The sequence below is a fragment of the Gobio gobio genome (genome assembly GCF_949357685.1).
Source record: "Gobio gobio genome assembly, chromosome: 24".
Lineage (NCBI taxonomy): Eukaryota > Metazoa > Chordata > Actinopteri > Cypriniformes > Gobionidae > Gobio > Gobio gobio.
Genome location: NC_137120.1, coordinates 23,842,524 through 23,870,053, shown reverse-complemented (window position 1 = coordinate 23,870,053; position 27,530 = coordinate 23,842,524). Strand labels below are relative to the sequence as shown.

General features: G+C 38.2%; 1 protein-coding gene across 2 annotated transcripts; it reads right to left on the bottom strand.

The window, feature by feature from the left end:
• Window positions 1-162: 162 nt before the first annotated feature.
• slc6a6b (solute carrier family 6 member 6b) lies at window positions 163-26,378 on the bottom strand. 2 transcript variants are annotated; one of them, XM_079808268.1, is made up of 14 exons: window positions 26,197-26,378; window positions 19,852-20,081; window positions 18,893-19,027; window positions 16,293-16,527; window positions 14,695-14,827; window positions 13,703-13,837; window positions 12,950-13,053; window positions 12,711-12,835; window positions 10,647-10,759; window positions 9,032-9,169; window positions 7,857-7,959; window positions 5,842-5,942; window positions 3,976-4,146; window positions 163-3,893 (listed from the first exon to the last, which is right to left on the bottom strand). In XM_079808268.1, the coding sequence occupies exons 2-14, from the start codon at window positions 20,078-20,080 to the stop codon at window positions 3,738-3,740; spliced, it is 1,878 nt and encodes a 625-aa protein (XP_079664394.1). In that variant the 5' UTR covers window position 20,081; window positions 26,197-26,378; the 3' UTR covers window positions 163-3,737. The 2 variants fall into 2 exon arrangements, with proteins under 2 accessions (XP_079664394.1, XP_079664393.1); XM_079808267.1 differs by lacking the exon at window positions 26,197-26,378 and adding an exon at window positions 21,913-22,135.
• Between the last annotated feature and the right edge of the window lie 1,152 nt (window positions 26,379-27,530).

Here is a 27,530-nt window from a genome sequence, read left to right as displayed (position 1 = left end):
ATTGGAACACCTGAATGTGAGTGGTGGTTAGATGGTTGCTAAGGCGTTGCTACGTGGGCGGTTCCTCCCTGACCCAAGTCCTCCCCCAATTCCCAAAGAGTCCTCCCCCAAATTTCAGCATGATTAATGATTAATATAAAAATCACAATTCAACAAAATCAGTGTTTTTAAAAGATAAATGTTTATTAAGAGATAAAAACTTTTTTTTTCATTTTTCTTTACTTTTTTCTCTTTTTTTGGGTACTGTAAAATCTTTTATCGATATACACTTGCTTTTTACTTACAGATATCCTCGAAATAAAAAAATAAAACATTTCTAATCATTACTTTAAAAAGGTTCTCCTGCATTTATAAACACTGCCCCCTTTAGCTCTTCTTCAAAAATGGAAGGGTTCAAAGAGACATGCAAAAGTGGGAAATCAGTCTCTTTTTTAAAACACACCCTGAGACTGCAAATTAAATCTCTGTATTGCTAAAGAATGTGTGCCTCTTTTAACATTTACATTTTAATTCGCAGTTACACTTCTGTAATAAAGTATCCCAAAGGTACCAAAGTAGAAGCTGTTGAGATCAATTGAGCCTCTCCTTTTGTGATTGGCTACAGTTTTGTTTAACTTGGCCAAGTCAAAAAATAATATTAAATCCAATAAAGTCAATCCATAACATTGGCATAATCCTTAGATTTCAGCTTTACTTTCTAATAAAAAAAAATAAGTATAAATTGTCACAGTAAGAAGATCTGCATTGAGTTTTTGGTGTTAATTCAGCATACCATGTACGGCAGCTTAAATTGGCCCCTGTTCATTGTTTCTGACATATTACAACGGCTTATAAATCATACGTAATTCCACACTTCCAAGTACCAACTTTTTGAAAGACAGGTGAAGACAGGAACAATGCATATTCTACAAAGTATTGCACATTACAGTTCGCAGCAAGCTTTTTTTTTGATTAACAGTTGTGGATGAGATCTATTGGTAATTGCTGAACAGAATACAGTGATGTCTTTGAATACAAAAGGCAAATGTGATTGGAAATAAAAATAAACAGACTTGATACAAACGCAAAACAAAATGTAAATCCTACGTCCCAGACAGCAACATAGTGTCAGCCCAGATCCAGCCCACATCAGGTACGAGTGGAATCCACATGTACCAGATGTGGCCCGGATCTGGGCAGACACTATGTTGCTGTCTGGGGTGGCTTTAAAATCTTGCCAGGCAGCTTCACATCCCGACACCTTAAAATAAGAACGTATTTGGTGCTTACGAATCAATGAGGGTGACTTAATACCACAATGAATATGTTTTCAAATCAGGACCTAATTTTTTTTTACAAAATTATTCAATTTGAATGCCTTTTAAAGCCCAAAGTATATTTCGGCCATCCGCACTACGTAATTTTTGTCATTAGGAGGGTCCACGGACGTCCACGTGTAGCCCAATATTTTGTGACCGCGCGCGGACGGTGCACATACAACCGCACATGTGCAAATGAGTGGAGGGCTTGAAAACAAAGTCCACTAGATAGTGCGCACGCGCCGAACGTGTTTTTCCGAACGCTCTACTGTGCGCAAGATGGAGCAAAACGCGGCCTATATCGCGGCCTTACGAGGAGGGAAAAGATACTGTTAAAGAATTAGTGTGACATGCATTTCCGAAGTACAACTCGTGACATCGGAAACGAACACTTACAAAACAGTTAGATTTAAAAGGATAGTTCACGCATTTAGGATAGTTAATGCATTTGGTGCCTACAAATCAATAAGGGTGACTTAATACCACATTGAATATGTTTTCAAATCAGGCCCTAATATACAAACCGCAAAAACTATTTTAAAAAGTTTTCCCGGTAATCACGCAAATAGAATGGAGATGCCCATATTCTTGTATTCACTACAAAATCACTAAATTTTAATGCATTTTAAAACCCAAAGTATACTTCGGCCATCTGCATGACGTAATTTTCGTCATTAGAAGGGTCCACGGACGTCCAAGTGCAGCCCAATTTTTGTGACCACGCGGACGGTGCACGTACGACACCACATATGCGAGTGACTTGAGCGCTTGAAAACAAAGTCCACTTGATAGTGTGCACTCGCCAAACGCGTCTTTCCAAGCGCTCACCTGTGCACGCGAAGGAGCGGATGCGCTGAAAATGAAGTATACTGGGCCTTTGGAAGAGGGAAGAGTTACTGAGATACTAAAATAATTAGTGTGACGCGCATTTCCGAAGTACAACTCGTGACATCGGAAACGAACACTTACAAAACAGTTTGACTTAAAGGGATAGTTCAAGCATTTGGGATAGTTAACGCATTTGGTGCCTACGAATCAATGAGGGTGATGTAATACCACAGTGAATATGCTTTCAATTCAGGCCCTAATTTACGAAGCGCAAAATCAATATATATATATATATATATATATATTTTTTTTCCTCAGTAATCGCGCAAATAGAATGGAAATGCTCATATTCTTGTATTTGCTACAAAATCAATCAATTTGACTGCATCTTAAAGCACAAATTATACTTCGGCCTACCACACACTATCCGTGTGATGTAATTTTCATCATTAGGAGGGTTCACGGATGTCCGCGTGGTGCGAGTGACTTGAGCGCTTGAAAACAAAGTCCACTCTTTCTGAGCAACCAACTGTGCGCGAGACGGAGCGGAACGCGTAAATAAAGTATACCGGGCCTTTCGAAGAAAGAAGAGATACTGTTAAAGAATTAGTGTGACGTGCGTTTCCGACGTACAACACGTGACATCGGAAACGAACACTTACAAAACAGTTAGACTTAAAGGGATAGTTCGCGCAAAAATGAAAATTCGGTTAGCGATAACTAATTCTGTGTGACTTACTTTCTTCTACGGAACATACAATAAGATATATTTAAGCGTATATCAGTGTTTTTTTTCTCCATACAATGAAAGTCAATGTTTTGGACCCCATTGACTTTCATTTTATGGACAACATCCTTCTTTTTCTGTTCTACAGAAAACAATGTTTACATTGACTGAACTTTCTTTTTTTTTGGCGCAAACTGTCCTTTTAAAGGGTGCACCATTGTGGAGAATGTAGTGTCCTCGTTGTATATTGCATTGAAAACAAGCAGGTCTAATGGCTCGATTCTTACGGACAGCACAATCTCCAGTCTAAACAGTTTGTTGGGACACACTTAAAGCTACTACTATCCAGGACCATTATCCCTAAAAAGATGACCATTCACGATGGGCGAGGACGAAGGTTGCTTTTTTAGATCGCTGTACACTGACTTTTCACAAATCATGTTTACGGAGCCCTTTGTTGTTTTTTTTCCCCCATGATTCTTGTCTAAAAATAAGCACAGCTCAGTTCGATTTTTATTATGTACAAGATAAAAGTTACAAAAATAGAACGGGCGTGGTTCTACGTTCATGATACTGCTGGTTGCGATCTGTTCTCTGTCTAATAACAGCAACAATAATAGTAATATAATAGTATTATGATAAAAATATTAAAAATACAGACAGAAAAATGTAACTTCCTCTGTAGAAAAACAAAACAAAAACAAAAACAAAACAAGGACTCCTAGTGCAGATGCGTAGCAATGTAAACCTGGTCCTACGACTATGTCAAAAGTTACAGAGTATATTTTAATATATGTATATAGAAATCACATTATATATATATATATATTTATATATATATAAAATGGAAAAGCAGGTCATTTGATTCCTCTCACAGAGAGCGTTCACATCATAGTTTCTACGATGGTGTGGGTGGGCTTCATCAAGCCTCCGTTCCAGTTGGGGTCCAGGGGCTGCGCCAGCTCGTTGCTCTTGGGCAGGTACTCTTGGGGGCAAGAACTGGCCCCTCCCCTCACGGGTGCCGCCACGGCTTTGATCCTCTGGAAGGGACACGTAAAGTGGCGTTATTGGCCAGTTCGCTGACGATAAATCTAAGGTTTGTCGTTGGTGCGACTGACTCACCTCGATGAGGGGTCCATCTGATTGAATGATTTTTATCACAACCACCATAGGTATGCAGATCATGGACGCCAGAGCGAGGGTCCAGCCGACTCCGATGGACCAATCCGGGTACTCGTAGATTTTGTTGTATCTCAACGGCGTATACTTGACCAATGAGAAGATAAAGCATCCCTGCAGCAGAAGACAAAACAGGGGTCACCACATCATACTCAACACGCAAGTACCATCTCCTATTACATTCATGTAAAGCTCCTGAGGGGTGAATCTCGTGAAAATTGCAGACAAAAATGTCTACTCATATTAGAATTCAAAACTAATAACATTGTTATTACTATGAACTAAGATTAAAACAATTAAAATAACAAATGTTATTTATTTAAATTGCATTGTTTATTATAATGATTTGAATTTGGTTTATTACTTTTATTAATACAAATATTATAAACATTATTTTATTTGATAGGTATTAAATAAATAGCAAATGTATGTACTGAGTAACTTATTAACTAATTATAATAAACAATGCTATTAAATAAATATGTTATTATAATTATTTTAATTTAGTTAAATTAATCAATACAAACTTTTGCTATTTATTTAATAATACATAAAAAATATAAGCATTTTATTTGCTATAATAATAATAATAATAATACTACATGTAAAATAACAAAAATAGAATTGTTTAATAAAAGAAGAGTTGTTTATAATTTAATCAATAATATATAATTTTGCTATATTTATTTATTTATACATGATAATAAAATATAATATTACTATAGTTATTTATTTGCTATACATTAATAATAATATAATTTATTATTGATTTAAATTACAGATAGCATTGTTTATCATTTTACTTTATATTTTGTATTATTTAATCAATACTACATACAATTTATGGCTATTTTGCAATTTATTTCTTTAATAATGATACATGATAATAATATTGAACTTTAATATTACTTTTACATTAAAAATGTATAATAATAATGCATTATTTATTAAATAAACTGTTTATCATTATTTAGTATTTATAATCCAATAAATAATACTTACTTGTAGTATTTATTTAATAATACCGCTTGATAGCAACTAATAACATGCATTTATTTGCCGTTTAATAATATAATTTAACAAAGTTAATAGTAGGTCCTAAACTATTCTTATAGGGTTTTTTTGTGTGTGTTTGTCTTTGAGTTGAATTATGACCTAAATTTTTCTTTGTTAGATTCACCCTTAAAGATGTACAATTATAGAAAGGTCAAATTAATGATATTTATTTGCAATTTAATATCATTGTTATTATATTAATAATATCTTGTTCCGATCATGCAAGTGTCTACACTGCAAACGAGCCATCTAATTTAAGAAAGATAAAAAAAAGTCTCCTAAGTCTTTAAAAGCTTTATGGCTGTACATAAGGAAGGGATTTCTTTTTTTCCTCATAGTCCTATAATGTTCACAGAAAAACGACATTCATGATCTCATGGAAACTAATCCTGCACTCGTCCTCAGCTCCTTCCATTCATTCTGTTGGCCAGGCAGATGGTCACCCCATCTGGAGCTCTGTTACAGTGAGATGGGAGCCGGATTTTTGCAGCAAATCCAAAGCGGAAAAGCAGTATTTGCATGTGTAGCCATAGGGGGGAGGGTAGAAAACCCACACAATCTCCAATTGAACTGTGTAAAATACTCTTTAAGTGTCTCATTTTAGGAAACATATTGTGTAGTGGGCCTCTGATCTGTGATCTGTGGATGTGCATTTCACGGTTTTTATTAACCGCATATAGAAATATGCGGTAATCTACCAAGTTAGCCTGTTTTAAGGTTTAAAGTTAGCCTCTTTCTCTATAAAGAACTTACCACACACAGAAGAGGTGTGACTATAGTCCAACTCCACTTCATCCAGGGATTTGGTCTGTAACCAATCATCTCTTCAATCGCATCATAGAAATTATCAGCACCTTTGAAGAGAAGGAGTGTGTTTAGGTATGAAATTCAAAAGCATTAACACATGATCCTACAGTGTACATAGACTGGAACAAAGAAACTGCATTGTTTAAGATGGGAATCACATTAATAGCGTATCAATTTGTTGTCTTGTTTGGGCTTGGCTGGGATGTTGTGCTCTAGCTCTTTACTGTATTGTGCAAACAGTGCAGTATGTTATCAGGAAAATCCTGCATAGTAATTCATATCAGTATTTTAACCTGAATCCACCTCAGCAGTAGCTCTGTTATCCAGGGAAGCTGACATGTTCTGACATATTCATGACACATTTAGATTTTGAAATCAAGGTCATGGCAATAGGGAACAAAAGACTATGTACACTTCCTCAAATCTAGGTTAAACTGTACAGCAGAAACCCTGATATGTCACTAAATAATGAGCTCTAACTGATTCATAGAGATCCACACCTGAGAAATTCACATTGGAAGGAAGTAATTTCAAAAAGCGTCATATTTTGTCACTAACTTAAAAATACTTAATATTTTGTAACTTCAACAACAGGGTTGAATGGCTTAAAGAATGAAGTCAACATTCAATTTGTTTAAAAACTGAGAAAACTGCATAAGATCATGTTGTAGAAATGTTCCAAATGAGTTTTACTGCTTTGGTAGAACAATTTTTAAAGATTATTTGTAACGGGGGAAATCATGCAGTAACAGGGTTGAGGATTTAGTTTAAATTAATCTGTTACTCAGCAGTTGCAAGCTAGTTAGGGGGTCAAATGTCTATTTGTAGTTACTGATAATCATCACCGTTTTCTTGGTCTGGGGAGTCTGCTCTGTATTTTCTACTGCACAAGAGGCGTGATCAACGAGCATAAATTAAATGACTCTGTACGCAATTGGATAGTCCTTCAACCAATCAGACCACAAGAGGCGTGATCAACGGGCAACGACCCATCGCTTCTTTATCCGTCATCGTGTTAAACCCGCCAATAGCGCGCCAGGTGGATAAGCCAGTCTGTGATTGGTTCCCGCAAAAGTGTAACAGAAGCAGTAGAAATGAATGTATAGTTTTCCAGACTGACTTGCAGGGTGAAATCAAATCACCGGCAGATCAGGCTGGGTTTACCCAGTCTATCAGAGCGGCTGTACAGCCGAATTAAATTCTGTTGCATTATTTTCCTATTTAACATTGAAGCTGCTTTGAAACAATCGGCATTGTAAAAAGCGCTATATAAATAAAGGTGTTGTGACTTGACTTGATAAACTCTTTTCCAATTAAAAAAATGCATATTTTGTTTTATCATTTTTTCTTACACTAACTTCAGTAACGGGTGAATGGCTTAAAGAATGAAGTCAACATTCGATTTGTTTAAAAAACTGCATACGATTATTATAAGTTTCACTTATTTGGTATAACAATTAAAACAATTATTTGTAATTGGGAGGGGGAATATCGTGCAGTAACAGGGTTGCAGATTTAGCTTGAATTACTCTCTTACTCAGCAGGAGCAAATGCAAATGCTGATTTGTAGTTATTCATAAACTCATATTTCCAATAATAAAAAGATACAATAACTTCAGTAACAGGGTTGAATGGCTAAGTTTAATGAATAAACACTCAATTTGTGTAAAGACGGAGAAAGTGGCGTGAGATCATGCTGTAGAAAGGGTCCAACAGACTTTTACTTCTTAGGTATCACAAAATTTAAGAATTATTTTTTTTATGTGGGGAAATCATCCAGTAACAGGATTGAAAGCAAAATGTGGGATATAACCAAACCTTGTTTTTTTTCTGTTGAAAAGTAACAGGATTTATTGTTTTAAAGTAATGGCACACTCATTTGTACCCTAATCATGGAAAGTGCCTGCTACAGTACACCATTATGTACAACGTTATATCTTGTGTTCACGCATTGTACTCACCATAAACCCAGGCTACAGCAATACATTCAAAGAATGCAACCCATAAAAGGCACACGCCACTGGCTGCATAGTAGTCAAAGAGTTGAAACACATACATGCCACCCTGCAAAAGAGACAAAAAACTATTGAAAAAGTGAGTAGGCTCTAATATATGCTGTAATTGCAAAGCTGACACAATAGAGGACTGTTATGACCAGGGCTTGGCTAAACACTTGACTAATTTTCTTTTGGTAACAAAGACATTTGTTGCACAATGCATTCAGGGGTGACATAAGACATTATGTCATGGAAAAAAATGGGACACTGTGTGGTTCAAGCCACAGAATAGCATATCCCAATTCGCTGTTCTGGGGGATTAGCAATCAGAGGCCGAGATTTGAAGGGGGCCAGTGGAATCTTAGATGTGCATTGTCAGACCAGGCCGGATCTCCTAGTATAGCAGTGAGACTCCTCTATGGAATTCTCACTGCTCGAAGCAGGTCAGGACGCCCATAAAAAGACATGGAAGTGGGAGCGATAAGGCACTGCTGGGAGGTGAACATGATTTCACCAAGTACAGCATGTTCCTGGATCAAAATATTTGTTGATCCTGGCACAACATTCCAATCAACCAATCAGATTTGAGAGACAAGCTTACAGTTTATATCAAGTTTAGGCTTGCAACCAGGGTTAGGTGCTTCTACATCAGTGTTATTCACCTATCCTTTCCCTCTAATTTTAGGAATAAGTTATATGTAGGGTTAGGTTTAGAGGTAGGGATAGGTTCTTGGACAGTAACGTTTTTCAAGGATCAACAAAATTTGCTGATCCAGAATCATGCCTTAGTTTGTAAAAATCACAGTAACCCTGCCAAGTGTTGAAGACTTCCTTATGGGAACGAGCTTGGGCAGTAGATCTGGCATAAGTGTGGCATTCATCTTGATTACAGGAACTGAGGGTTTGGTTGAGGGCCACAAACTATCAAATGACAATGTCACTAAAATCCTAACAGGAAAACATATGGTGCCTGACCATTCAACTAAGCTGCAATTAATACACTCTTTATTTAGCCAGGAGAACCAGCTGGTCCAATGTGTTGGCAAAGTGGTAAAGACTAGATTTATATGGATTTGGAAGGGAAATTCTCCATAGAAAGGAGTAAAAAAAAAACAAGTGTGTTCGACTGTTGTACTTACCTCGGTGACCATGGTAAGTCCCAACAGGTAGCTCAAAAAACAGATAATAGCAATGAAGATTTCACGCCGATATCCCTTCCGTAGGAAGGATGGATACAGATCCACTAGGGATGTGATCTGCCCTTCCACTTCGACAAACTGAGAAAAGAATAGAAACACTGTTAGCACTGTGAGAATGAAGCCATGGAAAAGTTACCATGTTTTGTAATCATAAACCTACTAAGTTTGTGGCTTTTAGTTCTTGATGGTAGTGCACTTTTAGTAGATGCACATTTTTTTCCAATAAAAATTATCTCTAGAATACCATCATCATCATCATCATCATCATCATCATCATCATCATCATGGTTTTGCTAGGCTATAGCCTAAAAGGCTATTTTAGAGTAATGTAATATCACACCTCATCTCCCTGTTTCAATAGATGGTTCGGCTTCAGTTTAAATGGTCTATAAAGTTGTGACATACTGTAGCGGAAGGTATCTATTACTTTAAGTAGTACTGTACTGAACATAGAAACCCCTTTAATGTTATCCAGCACAGCTGCATGAATATTATTTTCGATAAGCATACTTAATTTAACAGTCCAAGCACAACACCCTTGTTTAGTGGACTCCCTGGATGTGGATGGACACTGATTTAGCAGAGTGTTTAATTTCACTGGGGCCGAGAAATATGATAGTACAGGACTCCAACTGCTGGATGACCAATAAGCTGCCAACAAAGTTTTGTTTTTCTTTCCCTGTTTGTTACCATGTTTTCTAGGGCAGGGGCATAGCCATCCTTTCAGTAGAAAGGGGGACAGAAAATTCAAGTGTAATGCCAGTTTATTCTACTGGCCTACTACAAACACTTGTCATAGTCTCATCATTGATTTAAAAAATAAAAATAACAAGTAATAATTTGCGTTTTAAAGCCTCTCCAACACTCAATTTGGGGCTTTTTAATCCCATAATAAGGCATGAAATATATTTTATAATTTCTACTGTTATAGAGGATATGTCAATTAGCAATGCATTATTCATATACACAATTGCTATGAAAATAACCCAAAAATGGCTTGTAAAACACACATAAACCATATATTGTCGCATTCATGTGTTTATTGTCTATCATGTCTATCAAAACTGATATCCTAAAGCTGGATGCCTTTGCCCACATAAGGGATTTCCTGGAACGTCATAAGTTATTACTTCTATGAGTTTTGAACTTTCTGTGCGATGGCGCCCTCCAGCTTCTAGCATGGATGAAAGTGATCCATAATCCTCACATTGCCTTGTTTTGTATAAGAATAAAACATCAGTTCATGGATGGACTATCTTGTCTCTTTGAATTTCAATCGAGATTTATTCACATTGGCCCATCTACGTTAACACACTTGCCTGAAAAAACTTTGTATGTTCTTCAAATTATATAAAAAGTATAAAAAATATCATATTGTATTTAGCCTACATTAAATGTTATCTATGAAATTAGCAGTCAGCCATTGTATTCTAATAATGTTTTCTAAAAGGTTCACAGACTGGGTTGAACATCAGCGTCTGGCTTTCATTACCACCCTGTAAACTAGTGGTACTCAAAACTGTTTAGCATACCATTTTATTTATTTGATGCTCACCTGACTGTCGAGGCCCAACAGCAGAAGCATGACGAAGAAAAGAATGGCCCAAAACGTAGGCAGTGGCATCATAGACACAGCTTTAGGGTAAGCAATGAAGGCCAAGCCAGGACCTATTGGGAAGAGAACAGAGGGAGGTGGGGAAGTGGAGAGAGCACAATTAGCAAGGCTAGCAATTTGCACACTTTGATCTATGCCGTTGCGGTGCGTTTCGTCGTTGGCACAGACCAAAAGGAGACATGAAAGAAAAAAGGAGCGAGTATCTACAGGACAAAGCAATCAAGCCAGGCAAAGTTACTGCCAGTGGTTCGTTGAAAGTCCAATGACCGTTTCATTGCATCTTCAGGGAAAATTAGCATCCTGATGTTTGGCTTTCCAAATCTAGAAAAGGTTTAATCAGCGGCGTGATATTTCCTCTGTATAACACTACAGGTTACATATTCAACACTACATAGACCAACTTCAGAGATTCGAGGCAAAATACAAACTAGGGATGGGCCCGAAGCCAAATTTCAAATCAGGATAAGCACGGAAAATGAAATCCTTCACCATGTCCCTTTAGGAGCTCCATAGAATCCGTCAATTAAAATTCGGAATTCAACTTCGGGCACATCCCCAATACAAACACCTCCACTTGCTAACAGTACTGCAACATCAAATGTAGGTTTCAATCTGTTCAACAGAGGTTAAATACAAGAAAAAGCCCAACGCATATAATAAAACAAACAAAACAAATTAAAACAATAGATCAAAGTAACATAGCATCAATGTCAAAGTACAATAAAATGCACTTTCTGCAGAGTCAGGTTGATGCATCCGAGACCTCCCCAAAATGGACTTCTCTTTTGCAAAAAGCTCCTTTTAGCTTCTTGGCATTTGTAATGTTTAGAAATGTATCCAACCAAATCATCCTGAAAGACTCCCTGATAAGGATCCTGTGGCTTCGCTCAACCTTAATTGTGCTGATATGCACGGAAGTTCAAGTAAAGTTTAGGTTTGTGTGTCAAACAAAGTGATAAAGATGTATGTTTTGTGCATCTCACTCGAGCCAGACATACTTAGACCAATGTCTCCACAGAGGAGGGCCAAAGCAGGAACAGTGCAGAAGACTAGACACTTTGAAAACCTTGAGCTTGAAAGCAATCTATACATCAACTGATCTCTCTCACCATGATACTTACTGCATCTTAATACAGCATGAAATATGCACTAGATGGCCAAAAATATGTAGAAACCAGAACATCTCACCCATATGCACTCGTTGAACATTTACTTTCAAAACCATGAGCATTAATAATAAGCTTCCCCTCTTCTGGGAAGGCATGGGTGGTGAGGTCTGGTTCCTGTACATCCAAAAGGTGCTCGATAAGGTTCAGGTCTGTCCTTCCACACCAGACTCAGTAAACCATTCTTTCTTAAGGAGATTGCATGGCTGTATGCTTCATTTTAGGCAGTAAGTAAAGGGTGTAGCTGAAATAGCCAAACCCATGAATTAGATGAAGGTGTAAACATACTTTTGGCCATGTAGTGTAATGTGTCCAGGGTAGAAAAAGGAACCAACAGGAACTGACTTGGCGACCTTAATTAAATTGCATAAAGTTCTTTAGGACTTAAACCCAAGCTCTCCAAGTTTGCCTTTATCCTGAACTTGGCACAAGATGCTTCTTGATTAGGGTCACCTGTGGAAACCAACTGAACAGCAATCAATGCTAAATCAATGCTGTTGATTCTTCACCATTAGTGGATTAGGGCTTAATGTTCCCAGTGGCTCCAAGAACGTTCTCCAAACAGTTCTACAGTCGATTCCAAGCGGATTCCCGTTCCCACGAGAGACTGCCTACGTTATTACTTCATATTGGGGTTTTTTGTCTGCTGAATGATGGTGAAGGTTCCGAATGTTATACTTTCTTTTTAGTCCTAGGTCCTGGAACTAGTTTTATTGGCTCCGAATCATTTATTGTCGTCGATTTTTGCCGTTGTTTTTCACTACAGGGTTGACCAAACTTTTTCATGTTGTTATTTGCAGCAGCAGTGCCCACCATCACTGCTACTAGACCCTCGTACCTGACTCTGCCACATCGGCTATGTCCACCCCTTGCTCTTGTGCCATGAAGCCCAGGACGGAAAATATTGCGAAGCCAGACACAAAACTGGTAGCGCTGTTCAGGCCTCCCAGCAGCAAACAGTCCCTATGTCACACATATGTCATGGAGTTTGTTAATTAACACAAAGGTACCCTACGTTCCCACTTTGCCCGTTCACTGGACTAAGCCTCCCTCCCACCCCGGGGCGTCGAAACCCACCTGTAGCAGTTGTATTTGTACTTGTTGTAGCTTCCCAGTGACGTCATGGCTCCAAGACAGATGGCGTAAGAGAAGAAAATCTGTGTCCCGGCATCGATCCACACCTAGACATAAGACGCCAAACCATTCGTTGACTGACAACATGAATTGACCAAACTCAAATATTTGCATGCGCTCGGCCTCTCGTAGGTCCTCCAGAAATGTATACACCATCAAGAACTAATATAAATTGTTTCAACAACTGCATGTCATGTTTAGATTTGTAGCTTTCTGACTGAGGCCATCATGAGCTTTATTTATGTCGACTCTTTTGTACATCTTAGGTTTCTCTCTGTAAACTGTACATCCAAAGTTTATTCTGGTGTTAAGTTGCGGAGGGTCACTGGTGTACATTATGTCAACAAGTGTAAACAGCACTTTTCCCGCTGAATAGTTCATCTAAGAGGGCTGATTTATATTGGTTAATGTTAATTTGGTAGCTGCTGGACTAGCACCTAGCATTTGAATTTGATCAACCAACAGTTGGTCTTTCTGTTGAAGACAGTTGACCAAGGTAGTCTTTATTTTAAAGCTGGTTAAGAAGCCTAATGAGGACCAGTGTCCAAAACATATGATGGTCTTTTCAGCAAGGTTGATAGCCATAAAGACCAAATAGATGTGTTAGAGGCACTTGAGACGGTGTGGAATCAAATTTAGGTGGGTGGGTGATATAAAGCTTTTTGAGAAAACATGTAAATAGCTATGAGATCTTACCTCTGGGTCTCTGAGGCGAGTCACATTTGGGTACAGATAAAATTTGATGCCTTCGGCTGCCCCAGGAAGAGTGACACCTCGTACAAGCAGGACAATTAACATGACAAATGGGAATGTTGCCGTGACGTACACAACCTAAGCAGAAAAGCCAAGAAAACTGAGGTTAAATTTAATGCTAGAGTTGAATGAAAAACCCACAAGCTTTGTTTGTGATTTAACCATTTAGAAAAATACAGCAGAACTTTTTCACAGGATCTTTATAAGACTTGTCATACTTTCCAAAATTCTAAGATGACACTGTCAAAACAATTTCCAGGGCTAACATGCAATTTACAGCTTAACTTCACTAACAGATAAATATTGGATTTAGTGGTCAGAGTGGTTATATGCTTTCTGGTCAGAGAGTGAGTACTAGATGGGAGGAAAACAGCACATCATTTTGGCTGCTTGGTTTGGATTGGATAAAAGTGTCTGCTAAATGATGTAAATGTACATGTAGAAATTTTATGTGGAACACAATCCCAAAGAGCACATAAAAACAATATATTTAAATGTAAGTATATTTAAAATTGCATTGCTCTCAGGCCTAATACCTCATTCACAGCTACCTTTAATGAAGCCAATTTACAAAAATCTAAATGGCTTCAAGTGTAGAAGAAAAGGAGTCTATAAAGGCTAGTTCACAATGCCCCAACAAAACCAAATTCCAAAGGTTATTGGGTTTTGCTGGATAAATGTTTCCCAACATAATAAAATCCATCAGCCAACTTCAAATTTTGTCATTTGTTGGGCCAGCATGAACCAGCCTTTAATGCATAAATAAATCTGTCTTAAAGTAGATAATGCTAGCATTGCGATAGAACAATCTAATGTGATGATAAGTCATGATAAGATTCTCAACAACATGGTCAATGACACTGTAAAAGTAATATTAGTAGTGCTTAAATTAACTGGCTAAAGTTGAAAAACTCATGTAATGCAACCAAGCTCACCTTCCCAGTGGACTTAACACCTTTCCAGATACAGAAGAAACAGATGACCCACACAGCGAGCAGACACAGAGCCAGGTCCCATTTAACATGACCCACATGCTCGATACCATCGGAGATGCTGAGGACATTTCGCCTGTGGTGGAAAGAATGTTTGCCGGTGAGACCCTCTGAAGCCCTTGTTGAGGGTATTTAAGGAGCTAGCATTTAAATAATCAGAGAAGTAATACAATATGCAAAGGACAGATGAGTTCTCTACAGAGGAAGAAGTGTTTTAGAACCAGTCAGAACAAGAAGTCATCATAGAGCAGAGGTATAAGCAAACCAGCTCCTGGAGGGCAACCTTGCAGCAGCCTTCAATTCCAAACCCACCTAACACTTGCCTGCAATTCTCAATTAATCCTAAACACCTTGATTAGATCAAGTGTGTTTGGTTAGGATTGGAGCTAAACTCTGCAGGATTGTAGCCCTCCAGAAGTATAGTTGGATACACCTGCCATAGAGCAGTGCTTCTCAACCCTGGTCCTGGAGGACCCCCAACACTGAACATTTTGGAAGTCTCTTCTGTCTGACACCCCTTTCAGGTCAGTGTCAGTTTCTTCTAATAAGTTGAATTAGGTGTGTTTGATTAGGGAGAAACACAAAATGTGCAGTGTTGAGGGTCCTCCAGGATCAGTGTTGAGAAACACTACCATAGAGTAATGATACCACCGCTAGCTTCTGCTAAATCAAGGGGTGTCCAATATTTAGGGGGCACCTAGAGAGCCACCTTCCTGCAAAGTTTAGCTTTAACCTGCTCCATCACACCCTGTTTAAACATGGTATTAAGATGCGCTTTAGTCGATCACAAGTAGACGAGGGAGACCCGTTTACACCTGGAGTTTTAATCCGTCTCATTTGTCCACTTTCAACCACTTCTGTTCGATCATTTTTTTTAGATCTTCAGATCTACTGGACAAAATAAGCTTGCGCAATTTACATATGAATTCGCCCGGAGATGACAGAAAAACCCAAAGAGAGCAGCAGCTTTCGTTTTTGCTCTGACTTCCACAAGACCATGCCGATCGCTGATTGCTAGAAATCAGGAATGGTGTGAGAACATTGTGCTTGGTACATTTTTCGTCTTCAAACCAAACTTGGGACTCCAGCCAACAAAGTTTTAATCCCGTCTGGCTAGCACACTTCCCATAATGTTTACACGGTAGGTCAGTATGCGAAGGTTAGGCTTTGTCTTTTGTGGCTATTCGAACACATTCAGCCAGTAATGTTGGAGCAGAATTGAATCTCAAATCTACAGGACAGTGGATCTCAAGTATCATGGTTGAATACCCCTAATCTACTGCATTAAGCATGTTGAAAATTCCATAAGATAGATATTTACACTGAAATGTCACTAAGAGGGGAAAGGAGCACCAAAGTCTTTAGCCCCGTTTCCACCGAAATCACCTGGAATAATTTGTACCAGTTCCTGCGGTGAAAACGTGGCTTTTGGGAGTGATTGAGGACAACTCCTATCTGGATATATGAGGCAATCTCCACAACAACTTCTCTGTATTTGGATGGCTTTCAAAATGCACAACAAATTTGTACTCAATACTTACTCCCAGAACTCAGTGACAGGAGAAGTGAAGTTAGTGGCATTCGCAGCCGCCCAGAGTGTCTTGTTCTTGCGGAGGGTATCCTCCACACAATTTACTGTGTTCCATTTGTTGTTGCAGCTTGCCCAGGGGAGCTCTGGCTGAAAGCACTGGAACAGGTAGTACAAGCCCCAGGCCAGTATCACAATGTAGTAGATGTTCAGCAGAGAGACGATCACGATGGATGCATAGCCAATACCTGTACAAAGACAGGAATGCTGACATTAAGATGATGGCACACTGGACTGAGCATGTGGTATTTGTGCAAAATGTTCGCGATTTGTTATTATAACCTTAATGAAAGCAATGAAAAGAGTTGTGCTCCAGTGGAGCGTGAGAACGGCTAAATAAGTGACAAACTTCTACGAGATCTTGTCCTTGCTGTATAAATATGGAATAATCTTGTCAGAGTTGGAGGAAAGTGATGTAAGACATTGGTTCAGAGTCTGAACTGTGTAAATCAATGTTGGCCAGGTAGACTGGAAAGCAAAACAGACCAAAGCTGCCACCTCATTCACTGGCAGAGGGATGTGCGTAATTCAGCAGTTTGCATGTAATGATTGCTCACTGGTAAACTCTTTAAATAAGTTTAAATAAGTAATGAATCTGAGGTCATATATTATGTTATATAAGAGACATTTTAGAGAAAATGTAGCTGGACAGTTCCTCTGAATCTCTCTGGATTTTGGTACCTTTTTTTAAGGGTACAATAATGACTTACTTTTTTGTGGGGCTTGAAACCAGCAACCTTCTGATCATTAGACTTCAGCTTTAGACACTACACCACACTAGTCAAGTCAAGTCAACTTTATTTATATAGCGCTTTTAACAATGTAGATTGTTTCAAAGCAGCTTTACAGTGTTAAACAGGAAAATAATGCAGCATAATTTTATTCAGTTGTATAGCCATTCTGGAAAAAACGCTGATGTCATCAGTTCATCAGTTCATTACAGTTCATAATTATCATACAGTGACAGTGTGGGCTTTTGATCAATAATTCGATCAGTAATTTAGTTTAAATGGTTAATTTAGTTTATTATTTAGATTTATTTCGATGTTTAGTTGAAAAATGTAGTGTCCCCAACTGAGCACGCCAAGCCAGAGGCAACAGTGGCAAGGAAACCAAAACCCCATTAGGTGACCTAATGGAGAAAAATAAACCTTGGGAGAAACCAGGCTCAGTCGGGGTGCCTGTTCTCCTCTGGCCAATTAACAAACAGCGTATTATTATTATTATTCTGGCAGCTTTACAGCTCGGAGGTCATAATAGATCAGAATATTCGAGGGACCGGGAGCAACATGCTGGAGACGGGTTTATTGAGGATGATGTTGATTAAATAATTATTAAAGTGCAATATTCGAATGATCGGAGGCAACACGCTGGAGACGGGTTTATTGAGGATGACATATCGATTTAAGTATTATTTAATTGTAATATTCGAACAATCTGAGTCAACACGCCGGAGACGGGTTTATTGAGATGCCGTGTCGATGAGGCAGTTGCAGGGGGAGCTGAAGAGATGTGTAATTATGCAAGCTACTGTTCATGAGCAGCTGGCCTTCCTAACCAATAAATTCATTGACAGCTGCTGATGTGTCTCTGCTACAGGCCAGGCTAAAAAAGAAACTACTACTGGTCCCTAGAGTAGTAAGAAGACAGGCCACAATTAACAGACAGCTGACATTAAAATACACCAACAGTGAGTGCTTTAAGACTATAAAATGTCATTCAACATGCGGCACTTACATGTCTATCTATGTAAACAACTTTCTTGGTGCATGTCAATATAGGGGTCAAATTTCATAGCAAGTTATTTCAGTTAACCTGATCTGGTTTGGTCTACATTAATATCTCCATAGGAATTAGTGGATGCAGCCATGCTTCAATGAGAGTCTTTAAGACAATAATGAATGCTACAAGAATGCTATTAGCTATGGAAAATGTGATATGCCTGGACAATGAGGTGTAAGTCGTGTAATTTGTCCCACCTGGGGCCCACCTAGGCCCAGCATTTCCTTGTTTAAAATGAAAAAATGTTCAGAGATAAATATGCAGTTAAAATAATTGCGAAATTGTAGGGATTTATCTAGATTTACTAGTACTTAGTAGTCCTTGTCAGTGGCTCTGAATGGTGAGGAAGATTGGGTTAACCCTAACTGCTATTTTTGTAAACATATATTCTTTTTCTGCTCTGGCATTAGAGATATGTATTTCCTATCAGTCACCCCACATGAAACCTGCATGTCTCAGATACAGCTTGTGGCATCTGTGACACACCCCCCACTCTAACCTTACCAAGGGGTCAGGGTGGTTGGCATGGCCCCATTTGCCCCTGCTGGTTGATGCCGTAACTACAGCATCTACATGTCGTTCTCCATTGACAGATCTCTTTTACCCTCATCACAAGTTATTATTTTTTTATGTTTCTGAAGTATTCATTGCTCACTTTTAGTTGAGAAATAAACAGCTTACAGTTGTGATTCTGTTCCAATGTATAGTTTTAATTTTACTATTAGTTTTATTTATTATCGGGTAAAGAAAACACTTGATCAAAAAACTCACCTGTAAATATGGGGCAAAGTTTCTCCCAACAGGTGATTCCTCCCTCAGAGGTGAACTGGCCGAGCGCCACCTCCAGGAAGAACACAGGCAGTCCTCCACCGAACAGGAAAATGAAGTATGGGATGAGAAATGCACCTAAATGGAGCCAAGAGAAGATTCACTTAATTCTGTCAATTATTATATCCTACTAACCACTGGTTTAGTGTTTAACTCTTATTCCTCATGGAGTTCAACCAGTACAGTCTAAGGCTTTCACACTTGCTCAGAATCTTTTTTTTTCTCCTACTGTTGTTATGAAAAAAGTGAGTGTAATGACAATTATCTGCTGGGGACTGTTGTACATTTGGAAATTTAAGGCAAAATCTAATGTTTTTTTTTCTGAAGATACTGCAAGTCTGATTACTCAAAGTTTGAGAGTGTACTAATAATTAAGCCTCAAAGAGAAGGTTCACCAAAAGAATGTCCAAATGTTTTACTAAATTATACATAATATCTGATCTGCCCTTTTTTCATATAAGACAAGTGGATAGTGATGTATCCTGTCAAACTACAAAAAATAAAATCACCATAAAAGTAGTCTATATGACTTTGTTTGAAAACAGACCAAAATTTAAGCTGTTGTTCACTCTCAAATCTCATTTGCACACATATTTAATGGATTGCAAACATTGTGATTGGTCAGGAGACACATGAAACCCATGATTTACTGTATAACAGTAAAACCTGAGAACCCCTCAAACCTGAGAGCTTGAGATTCTGTATGGCTTCCAAGTTTTTCAAAGAAGAAAGAGTATGATTTGTGTTTGAAACAACACGTTGGTGACAGATTGGATCAATTCACCCAAAAATGAATAATCTATGTCTATTGGAGCTGATTCAAAAAATGACATGAAGAAATGACATTTTTATTACTGTCACATCGGTGGTCAAAGTCCAAAAGTATCAACAAATATCCTCACCTCCGCCATTCTTGTAGCAGAGGTACGGGAATCGCCAAACGTTGCCTAAACCAACGAAGCCCCCGGCGACTGACAGAAGAAAGTCAAGCTTGCTAGCCCACTTTTCCCTTTGGGGGTGTTTTCCCTCGGCTTCATCCTCCGGCCTTGTGCCCGGGCTCTTTCCCGGGGACGGTTTCAGAATGTCTTTGTGGAAGTCCTTTAGACACTGGAGTTTCTCTTTCTGAGCCATGCTAATGGAGAAGAAAACAAAGGGTAAAAACTCATGACTGAACCCCAAAGGCCTTAGGTTCAGACATCAAAAAGATTGTCTTCATCAACTCTTTTATAATTAGGCCAAACATTAATAGCTAAGTTAGAACAACAGCTTTGCCAGACGTGAAAAAGTTCACACAAGAGGATAACTTGATTGTTAACGTGATTAAAGAAATGCTTTGTGTGGTTTGAACACAGGAAATCTTCATGTATAACACAGCTGCAAGCAACATTTTAGATTGCTTCATGATACTAGGTACAATAACCTAACTATGACCAACAGTACAATAAACCTAGTCGTAAAACTGATAAGATCAGTTGATTTCTTTGTTGCTTTTCAAGTGTGTTTGTAGTAAACATAAAATGATGCTAAGAGATAACCACATAGCTGACTAGTAGGAAAACACATCAGCACTTCACACCAACTAGTTTAGAGTCAGCATGACTGATTTTTTTCTGGGGGTTTCAGCAGGATGGTGCACTAAAAACCCATTTATACAATATTTTTCATTTTTGCCCTTAACTGAACACTTTTTACAATCCAATCTGATAGATAAAATAATATTATGTTTTACTCATAATACATCACATTATGGCACGCAATGAAACCCAAATGCAATTACGCACATACATAAAAGCCAACTTAATAAAAAACGACTTAAGTCATTCACTGCGGTTTTTCTGCAGAACTGGTATGTGTTTATCCTGCCCATGTCCCTTTAACTAATACAGTGTTTACGCTGTCAGGATTCTATTCAAGGAATGAGTAATTATGTCAGGCTTGGCGTCTTCCGTTTCAAAGCATGAGCCAAACTTGCCATGGAGCCCCTAAGATGAATCCCAGAGAGTAAGATACCAAAGTCAGCTCCAACATCCCTACCCGTTCCAGACTCCCTTACAGCCTGGCAACGCTTGAACAAACTATAGCCTCACTGTGAGGCCGGTTTCTTTAACACAAACCTGCTTTTTTTCCCTGCTCTCAAGGAGACGGAAGAAGAGGGGGAAAAAATCCACGGTGTGTTTGACAATCAATAAAAACACGTATATTCTCTTTTCCGTTGGTTTACTAAACATACAACTGAATAAACATGCTAACTAGCCTGAAGTGTGGCAGCATGCCAGGACTACCAGTTCAATGACATTTTAATGCCGTTTGGACCTCTTAAGTTCATTTAAATTGATCTTCTGATGTTTATTAAGGTCTAATGCTTTAAAAGAATGTGGTTATTTTTACCACACTAAACCGTTGCCATTCAACTGATACTTCTCTGTTATATTTTCCATTTTAGCACACAATCATTCACTTGGCGACATGAGACTGTTACACAATAGTTGAAAGTGCCTAAAAAGCTCAAGAAATTATGATCATCCTCTTGAGATAGGTTAAATCTGTGTATTTCAAAGGCTTAGAAGCTCACTACAAACCAAACGCATTTTGTTACATAACTAGAGTGAAATCCTCCAGACACTTTCCATTTCCATTCAAAACACTGTGGTGACAAACTTTACTGGCCGCGAGTAAAAGCAAGCAAACTACTGGGTTAAAAAACACAAATTCAACCTTGTTAAACTGATTCAAATGGCTATTTTCTATTTCCTGCTATTTTGCCCATGAGTGAATGGCAAAATTTTTAATTGACAATAAAAACAAATTCAGTTGTAAAAGCCTTTCTGATCTAAAATTTCTAATATTTGACAAGACAAACACTAACAAAGTCACATCTTTACCTTTATTCTTCAAATTTGACCACCCTCTCATTATCCAGAAACCCAAACATTCCCTCAATTAATTCACTGCCTTTCACTTACATTTCCTTCATGGCTGAATCCAATTGTTCTATGTTGTTCTCTCAGCGGACACCATACCTCTGACCACACGGCCCCAATCTCTCCGGGGCTCAGTGTAAGCCGAGGTGACACCACGTCCCGCCCACAGACTAAGACAATTAAAAGCAATCAGTAGATTGGTCGCAGCTTCGGAGCAGCGGATAACCCGAGTGACAGTCAGCTCGATGGTAAATTTCCACTCCCCAGAAGCGTCAGAGTTCTACCTGAAACTATTTATCTTTGCATGTGCAGCGTCCACTTGTGGAAACCCGAGCCGCAGACGCGCCAAACAAGAGCATGTGGACGGCAATCCACACCTCTGTCGCGTTTCACTTGAACAGCTGATGGTTTCCCGGCTGTTGTCATGCCTCATGCCATTAATAGCTTTTCCTTTCGAGACAAGTAGCTTAGCCAAACACACTTTGACATGTAGTCAAAGGACTCAAAGTTTAATTATGCACTTTTTGTAAACTGGTTCGAACGCAGAGCCCAATTTCTGACTGAGTGACAAATCTGACTTAGATTCCAGTCAGTAGGGAAGCAAACTCAAGGCTCAGTGCATTTGTATAGGGCTAAATGTGACAAGTAACAAAAGGCTATTGTAAGGCTTGTTTCCCTCAGCCTTTTTCATTTGGCAGAGCAGCCCTGATAAAGGGACAATGGCGATTTGTGCTAGCAGGACCATTTATATGAATTTTGGATCTGGCAATTTGTAAAAAAAAAAAAAAAAAAAAAAAAAACAGAACAGAACAAAGGATCTCCTGGCATTTTTAGCCCTTTTAATGCACAATGTTGGAATGCTGTGAAAATTGTGACACATGGCAGCCCACTTTGGGACACTGACTGATTGGTCTGTTTGATTCCCAAGTAGAAACAATAGACTTGAATCCCACAGAGCTGGTTGAGAATCCCAGGTTTTCTTCGGTGGAAGAAGTAGCCGCTTCACTCCAGAATCCCCATCAATCTATATAGCCTCCAAGAAGCTCCAAATTGGAAGTGATTTGTTCTTCCGCATCTATAGGTCATGTAGCCTGTGGCCATCAAGGATTTGCTGGGCCATCTCAGCTGAGATACAGGAATGGCAGGAGAGCTTCATAGTCCCAACTATCGAGGGAGACTTCAGGTCTAGAGTCGGCACGAGGCACTTGGCTCATTACGTAACCTCCCTATTTAGAACCATGTACATTTCCTGAGTGCTCTCACATTAAATGCCTTCCTTTCCGCACTCGTTCTACCACATAAACTCAGTCCAGAGCATTAGAAGCACACTCTTAGCTGTTTATGTAAACCTCACAATGTAGCAATGATGCATGAAACTGAAGTCATGAACATTAAAGTCAGTTGTTGCAGCAGAGTTTGAACCACTTGAACCTGTACATCATCTATGACATGATGCATTGTGCTCTCATGCACTGCCTAGTCTTAGTCAACCAAACTGATTCATTAGATGTATTTGCATTCACTAGGCATTTGCATAATTTGCTCACTATGCTCATCTAAAGCAGAAGTTTTCAAAATTTTTATTCCTTGCAAGGAGCCTTCCTAAAATATAATGGCTGCAATATACTTTCATATATAAAGGTCCAATTTTACAGTGTAAGAAATACATTCATGCTTTCTAAGTGAAATATTTACAGATAAAGCTACAGTAAATTATTAAAATATTATTCATGGATAATATTTACTTTGTATTAAGATGACACTATTTATTTTTACCATTATTAATACTGTAACATCAATGCTGTAAATATAATTTAATTTAAATGCATGTATGTAAATGCATACTTAAGTTGACAAGATAACTTGACAGTCCTACAAATATAATATATCTCTTTTTTATCAATTTTAATATACTCCATTGCAGTCCCATTTGCTAAGAACTTTTGACTAAAAATCAAGCCCAGTGGATTCAGGGTCATTGTGCTGTTTATGATATATAGGAGATAATAATACAGAGTAAAACACTAGTATAAGGGAACAATTTTGTTTAATAATTAAAGGTTATCCACTGTTGGCTCGTAATTGTTAGCACTGTCACAAGTAGGACTACACCTTGGAGTAATGACATGTATTGACATTGTTACTATACAAAGAAGGGCTTAAAGTATTATTTATTATCATAACCATTAATGGGGTCAGATTGACTTTTGATTTGCCCTGTATTCAAAACATGAAACCATAATTTATCCGCTGGAGGTTTATGCCATAAATCAAGTCAATTGGTCAAACTTGTCAGTATACTGTAGCCAGAGTAGATCAGATTCCTGTCATTCATCTCCAGTTTCCACTAAGAACTTTTACCCTTGTGTATTTACAACTCCCTGCTTGCTCAAGTGGAATATTTGTCGCCTGACCAAAACAACAAGTGGCAAGCCAAAAGACACTGAAAAATCCCAATAAATAGCCTACACAGAGAATGAAGCTGGACTACATTATAAATGTGTATCTTCCACAATGTGTGAGATGCATATTTATGGGTGGAAAATGAAGGGTACAGTGACTGTTACATGTCAACAACAAAAAATAAAAGTGGAGAAATTGATGTTTTAAAGGGTTAAACGGAGTCAATGAACATTCATAATCTGTGCTGTGGTGGTGGTTTTTTTTTCCACAGTCTTTTAGATGTGAAATTTGGTTCAAAATTTATATTAAAGAAAAAAAAGGGGATCAAAAAAGAGAAAAAAAAACATGCTGAAAGAGTTCAAAGTCTCAAGTGGTAGCCTAAATAAATTCCGGGCAGAGCCGTTTGCTGGCAGTTGTGAAACAGTATTGCCTTTGTTAACAAGTCTGACTTTTTTTTTTTATTGACATCAATTAACAGTAGCCGATAGGGTCACATTAATTGTAGTCCTCTATGACACCCCAAGATACAAACAACATATTCAATATCTATGTTTTCGTCTTTGCTAAGAAAATGGCATCTGTCCCAAATGCATTCTGGCTGTTACCCTTATCAGTGTGCTATAGCCATGCAAGCTGGCATGTGCACGGAAACCTAAACTGTGTATCCTGTTTTGTGTTTGCTTGAGCAGAGCTGCTAGTGAGCTGCCTGACTTCCGCATAACCCTAAGTAGCCTACAAGACGAGGTGAACCTGCCAGAGTTCTCTTTATACGGTTACATCTCTATTAGGATGCTGGTCCAATCGAAAAGCTACTGTATTTGGCCGTTTCATAGCATCTCGTTTATAATACGACCCTGTTCCATCAGTGAACGCAGGTGTCTCGAGATGGAGTTTTATTAACTTGAAAACGTTTAACAGGGAACGGCGTTTTTAGAACTTTCAGCGATAACATTCTGAGAGGCGCCTCAGTCTGTCTAGCGCGAGGAACAAACATCATAAACGGACGCAATAACGTTTTTTATTCAAACGCCCTCATAGAATGCTTTTTTAAATCGCTTGATGCTACTTTCAGTTCCATTTTGTTTCGCTTTAGAACGCAAGAACGCGTCCTCATGTGAACCGTCGTTAAAGACTCAATACAAGACCGACGTCACAAGACCAACATCCGATAACTTCGAAGAGAAGCATCGGTATAACAAACTTTAAACACGAATTCGCGTTTTTCTTAAGAACCCATCCAACAGGTTGTTGCCGCACGTTCCTCAACGTCGAGGCTGCGTCTAAGAATCGCATCTTTGTGTGCGCAAAAATGTGCATTTATATCGTAAAATCAGTTTGTACACCGCTTGACGCTGTTGATGTGAATGTATCTCAGGTAAAACCCGTATTTTTAAACCCCCCAGAGATACAGGTTTTCATCGAGAGACATCAAGTGGTCTATTCTTAACTGCATGCAGTCAGCACTGTTATATTTGTCAGGAGTGGGAGTGAAAGAAACTCAGTGACAGTGACAGCATCCATAAACGCATTCAGCAGTAGATCACACAGTTCAAATGGCTGTTAAATCATCATAAATCATAAAATAACGGAAAATATTAAAAAATATAATAAAAGCATAGCTTAATTATATAATAACAATGATAAAATAATAATAATGACGGCTGTATTCTGTATAACCTTCCAAATATGAACTTAAAAAATATAACATCTTGTTAAACTACTTCCTGGATCCTTAGTCAAACTCCTTTCAGCATGTATGACAACTAAAACGAGATTTAATTTTCAAATAATGTTTGAAAAAATATATAAAAAGATTCGCAAAATATCTAAAATAAGCAAAAATGAAAATAAAACCCTATGTGATCTCGCATCAATGTATATTAGACTAACGCAAACAGCAAACAGTAGAAAATATAACGTTACCTTTACTGTTTATTTCCTTTAATTCCTTTGAAACGGTCTTGTCCCTTCTGTATTGTGCGGCGACTGGCTGCTGAATAACAGCGGCAGCGGTAAATTTAGTTTATGAGCTTTTTTTTCTGACCTTTGTCTCTCAACATGGGTGACCATTAGACATCAGTTGTGGAAAAACACCGGCCTGCCTCCCGTTCTCGGCAGCAGAGCGTCTTCTTAAAGCGCCCGCTTCCTGTGTTCAGAAAATCGCGCCTCCAACCCGCATCACTGCTGCAGCTCCTCGCCTGCTCGAGCTCAACAGCGCCGCCACTGGCCAATGTCCACAAGCACTGCTACTCGGTCAATGCTTTCACTTCAAGATAATAGTCTGTCTATGAATATTAAGTATATATATTTTTTAAAAATAAGTTTTGGTTGTGATTTATGCTTGCAGAGTGATTCCTGGTAGAGCAAAGCAAAGCTGTGGTTACTTCTGCCGTGTGAGCTGCATCTGTCGAATACATGAGTGACATTGATAGGTAAGGGCATTACAGCACCTCAGGCATTTTGAGCTGGACAGCCTTTACCTGAACCTCAGACAAGAACATCTCTACTTTAATATCAGCTGTCTGAATAAGTAGGCCATTGGTAACTGAAAACCTTCAAAGAGTCTCATTAAAGCTGTGGTCAGATTCAGGCATACAGCTGCAGGAAGAGCCAGCTTATACATTTATATTTGATGCAAGGACTGTTACTTTTGTAAGCTAAACCAGGGGTTTTCAACATTTTTGATGCAAAATATGATGATCGTCTTGCAAGAGACCCATTTTAAAATATAAAGAAGGACTCCAAAAGTCTGATAAAAAGGCTAAATAAATTTAGCATAAAGTTCTGAAGTCAAATTAAGCGATTCAAATATTGATTTTGTATTAAGTGCATCATTTTCAACCCACAATTACACTGTAAAAAGTATATGATCAATAAGTTATGATAACATGTTTTACATTTTTTTAACTCATCAAAATAAGTTAAGCAATTTTCAACTTTTTTATGCTGTACAAGATTCAACTTTTTTATTATTAATTTTTTTTCCCGTCAGTTCAATTAAATTTAAGTTGCAATGACTTTTACATCCAAGTTGATTGTACTTTTTTAACTTTTTTTTTTTTACAGTGATATAAAAGCCTGATAAAAAAATAAAAAAAAAACATTTTCAATTCATCTCAAATATATTTGTAGGCCTGTAGTGTTTTTTTTTTTATTATTATTATTTTTACTATATACATGGGCGTCGGATGCAAAAAAAAAATGTGGGTGGGTCTTCCCCCTGAAAATTTTTACTAGAGTAGATGCCATTTACACTA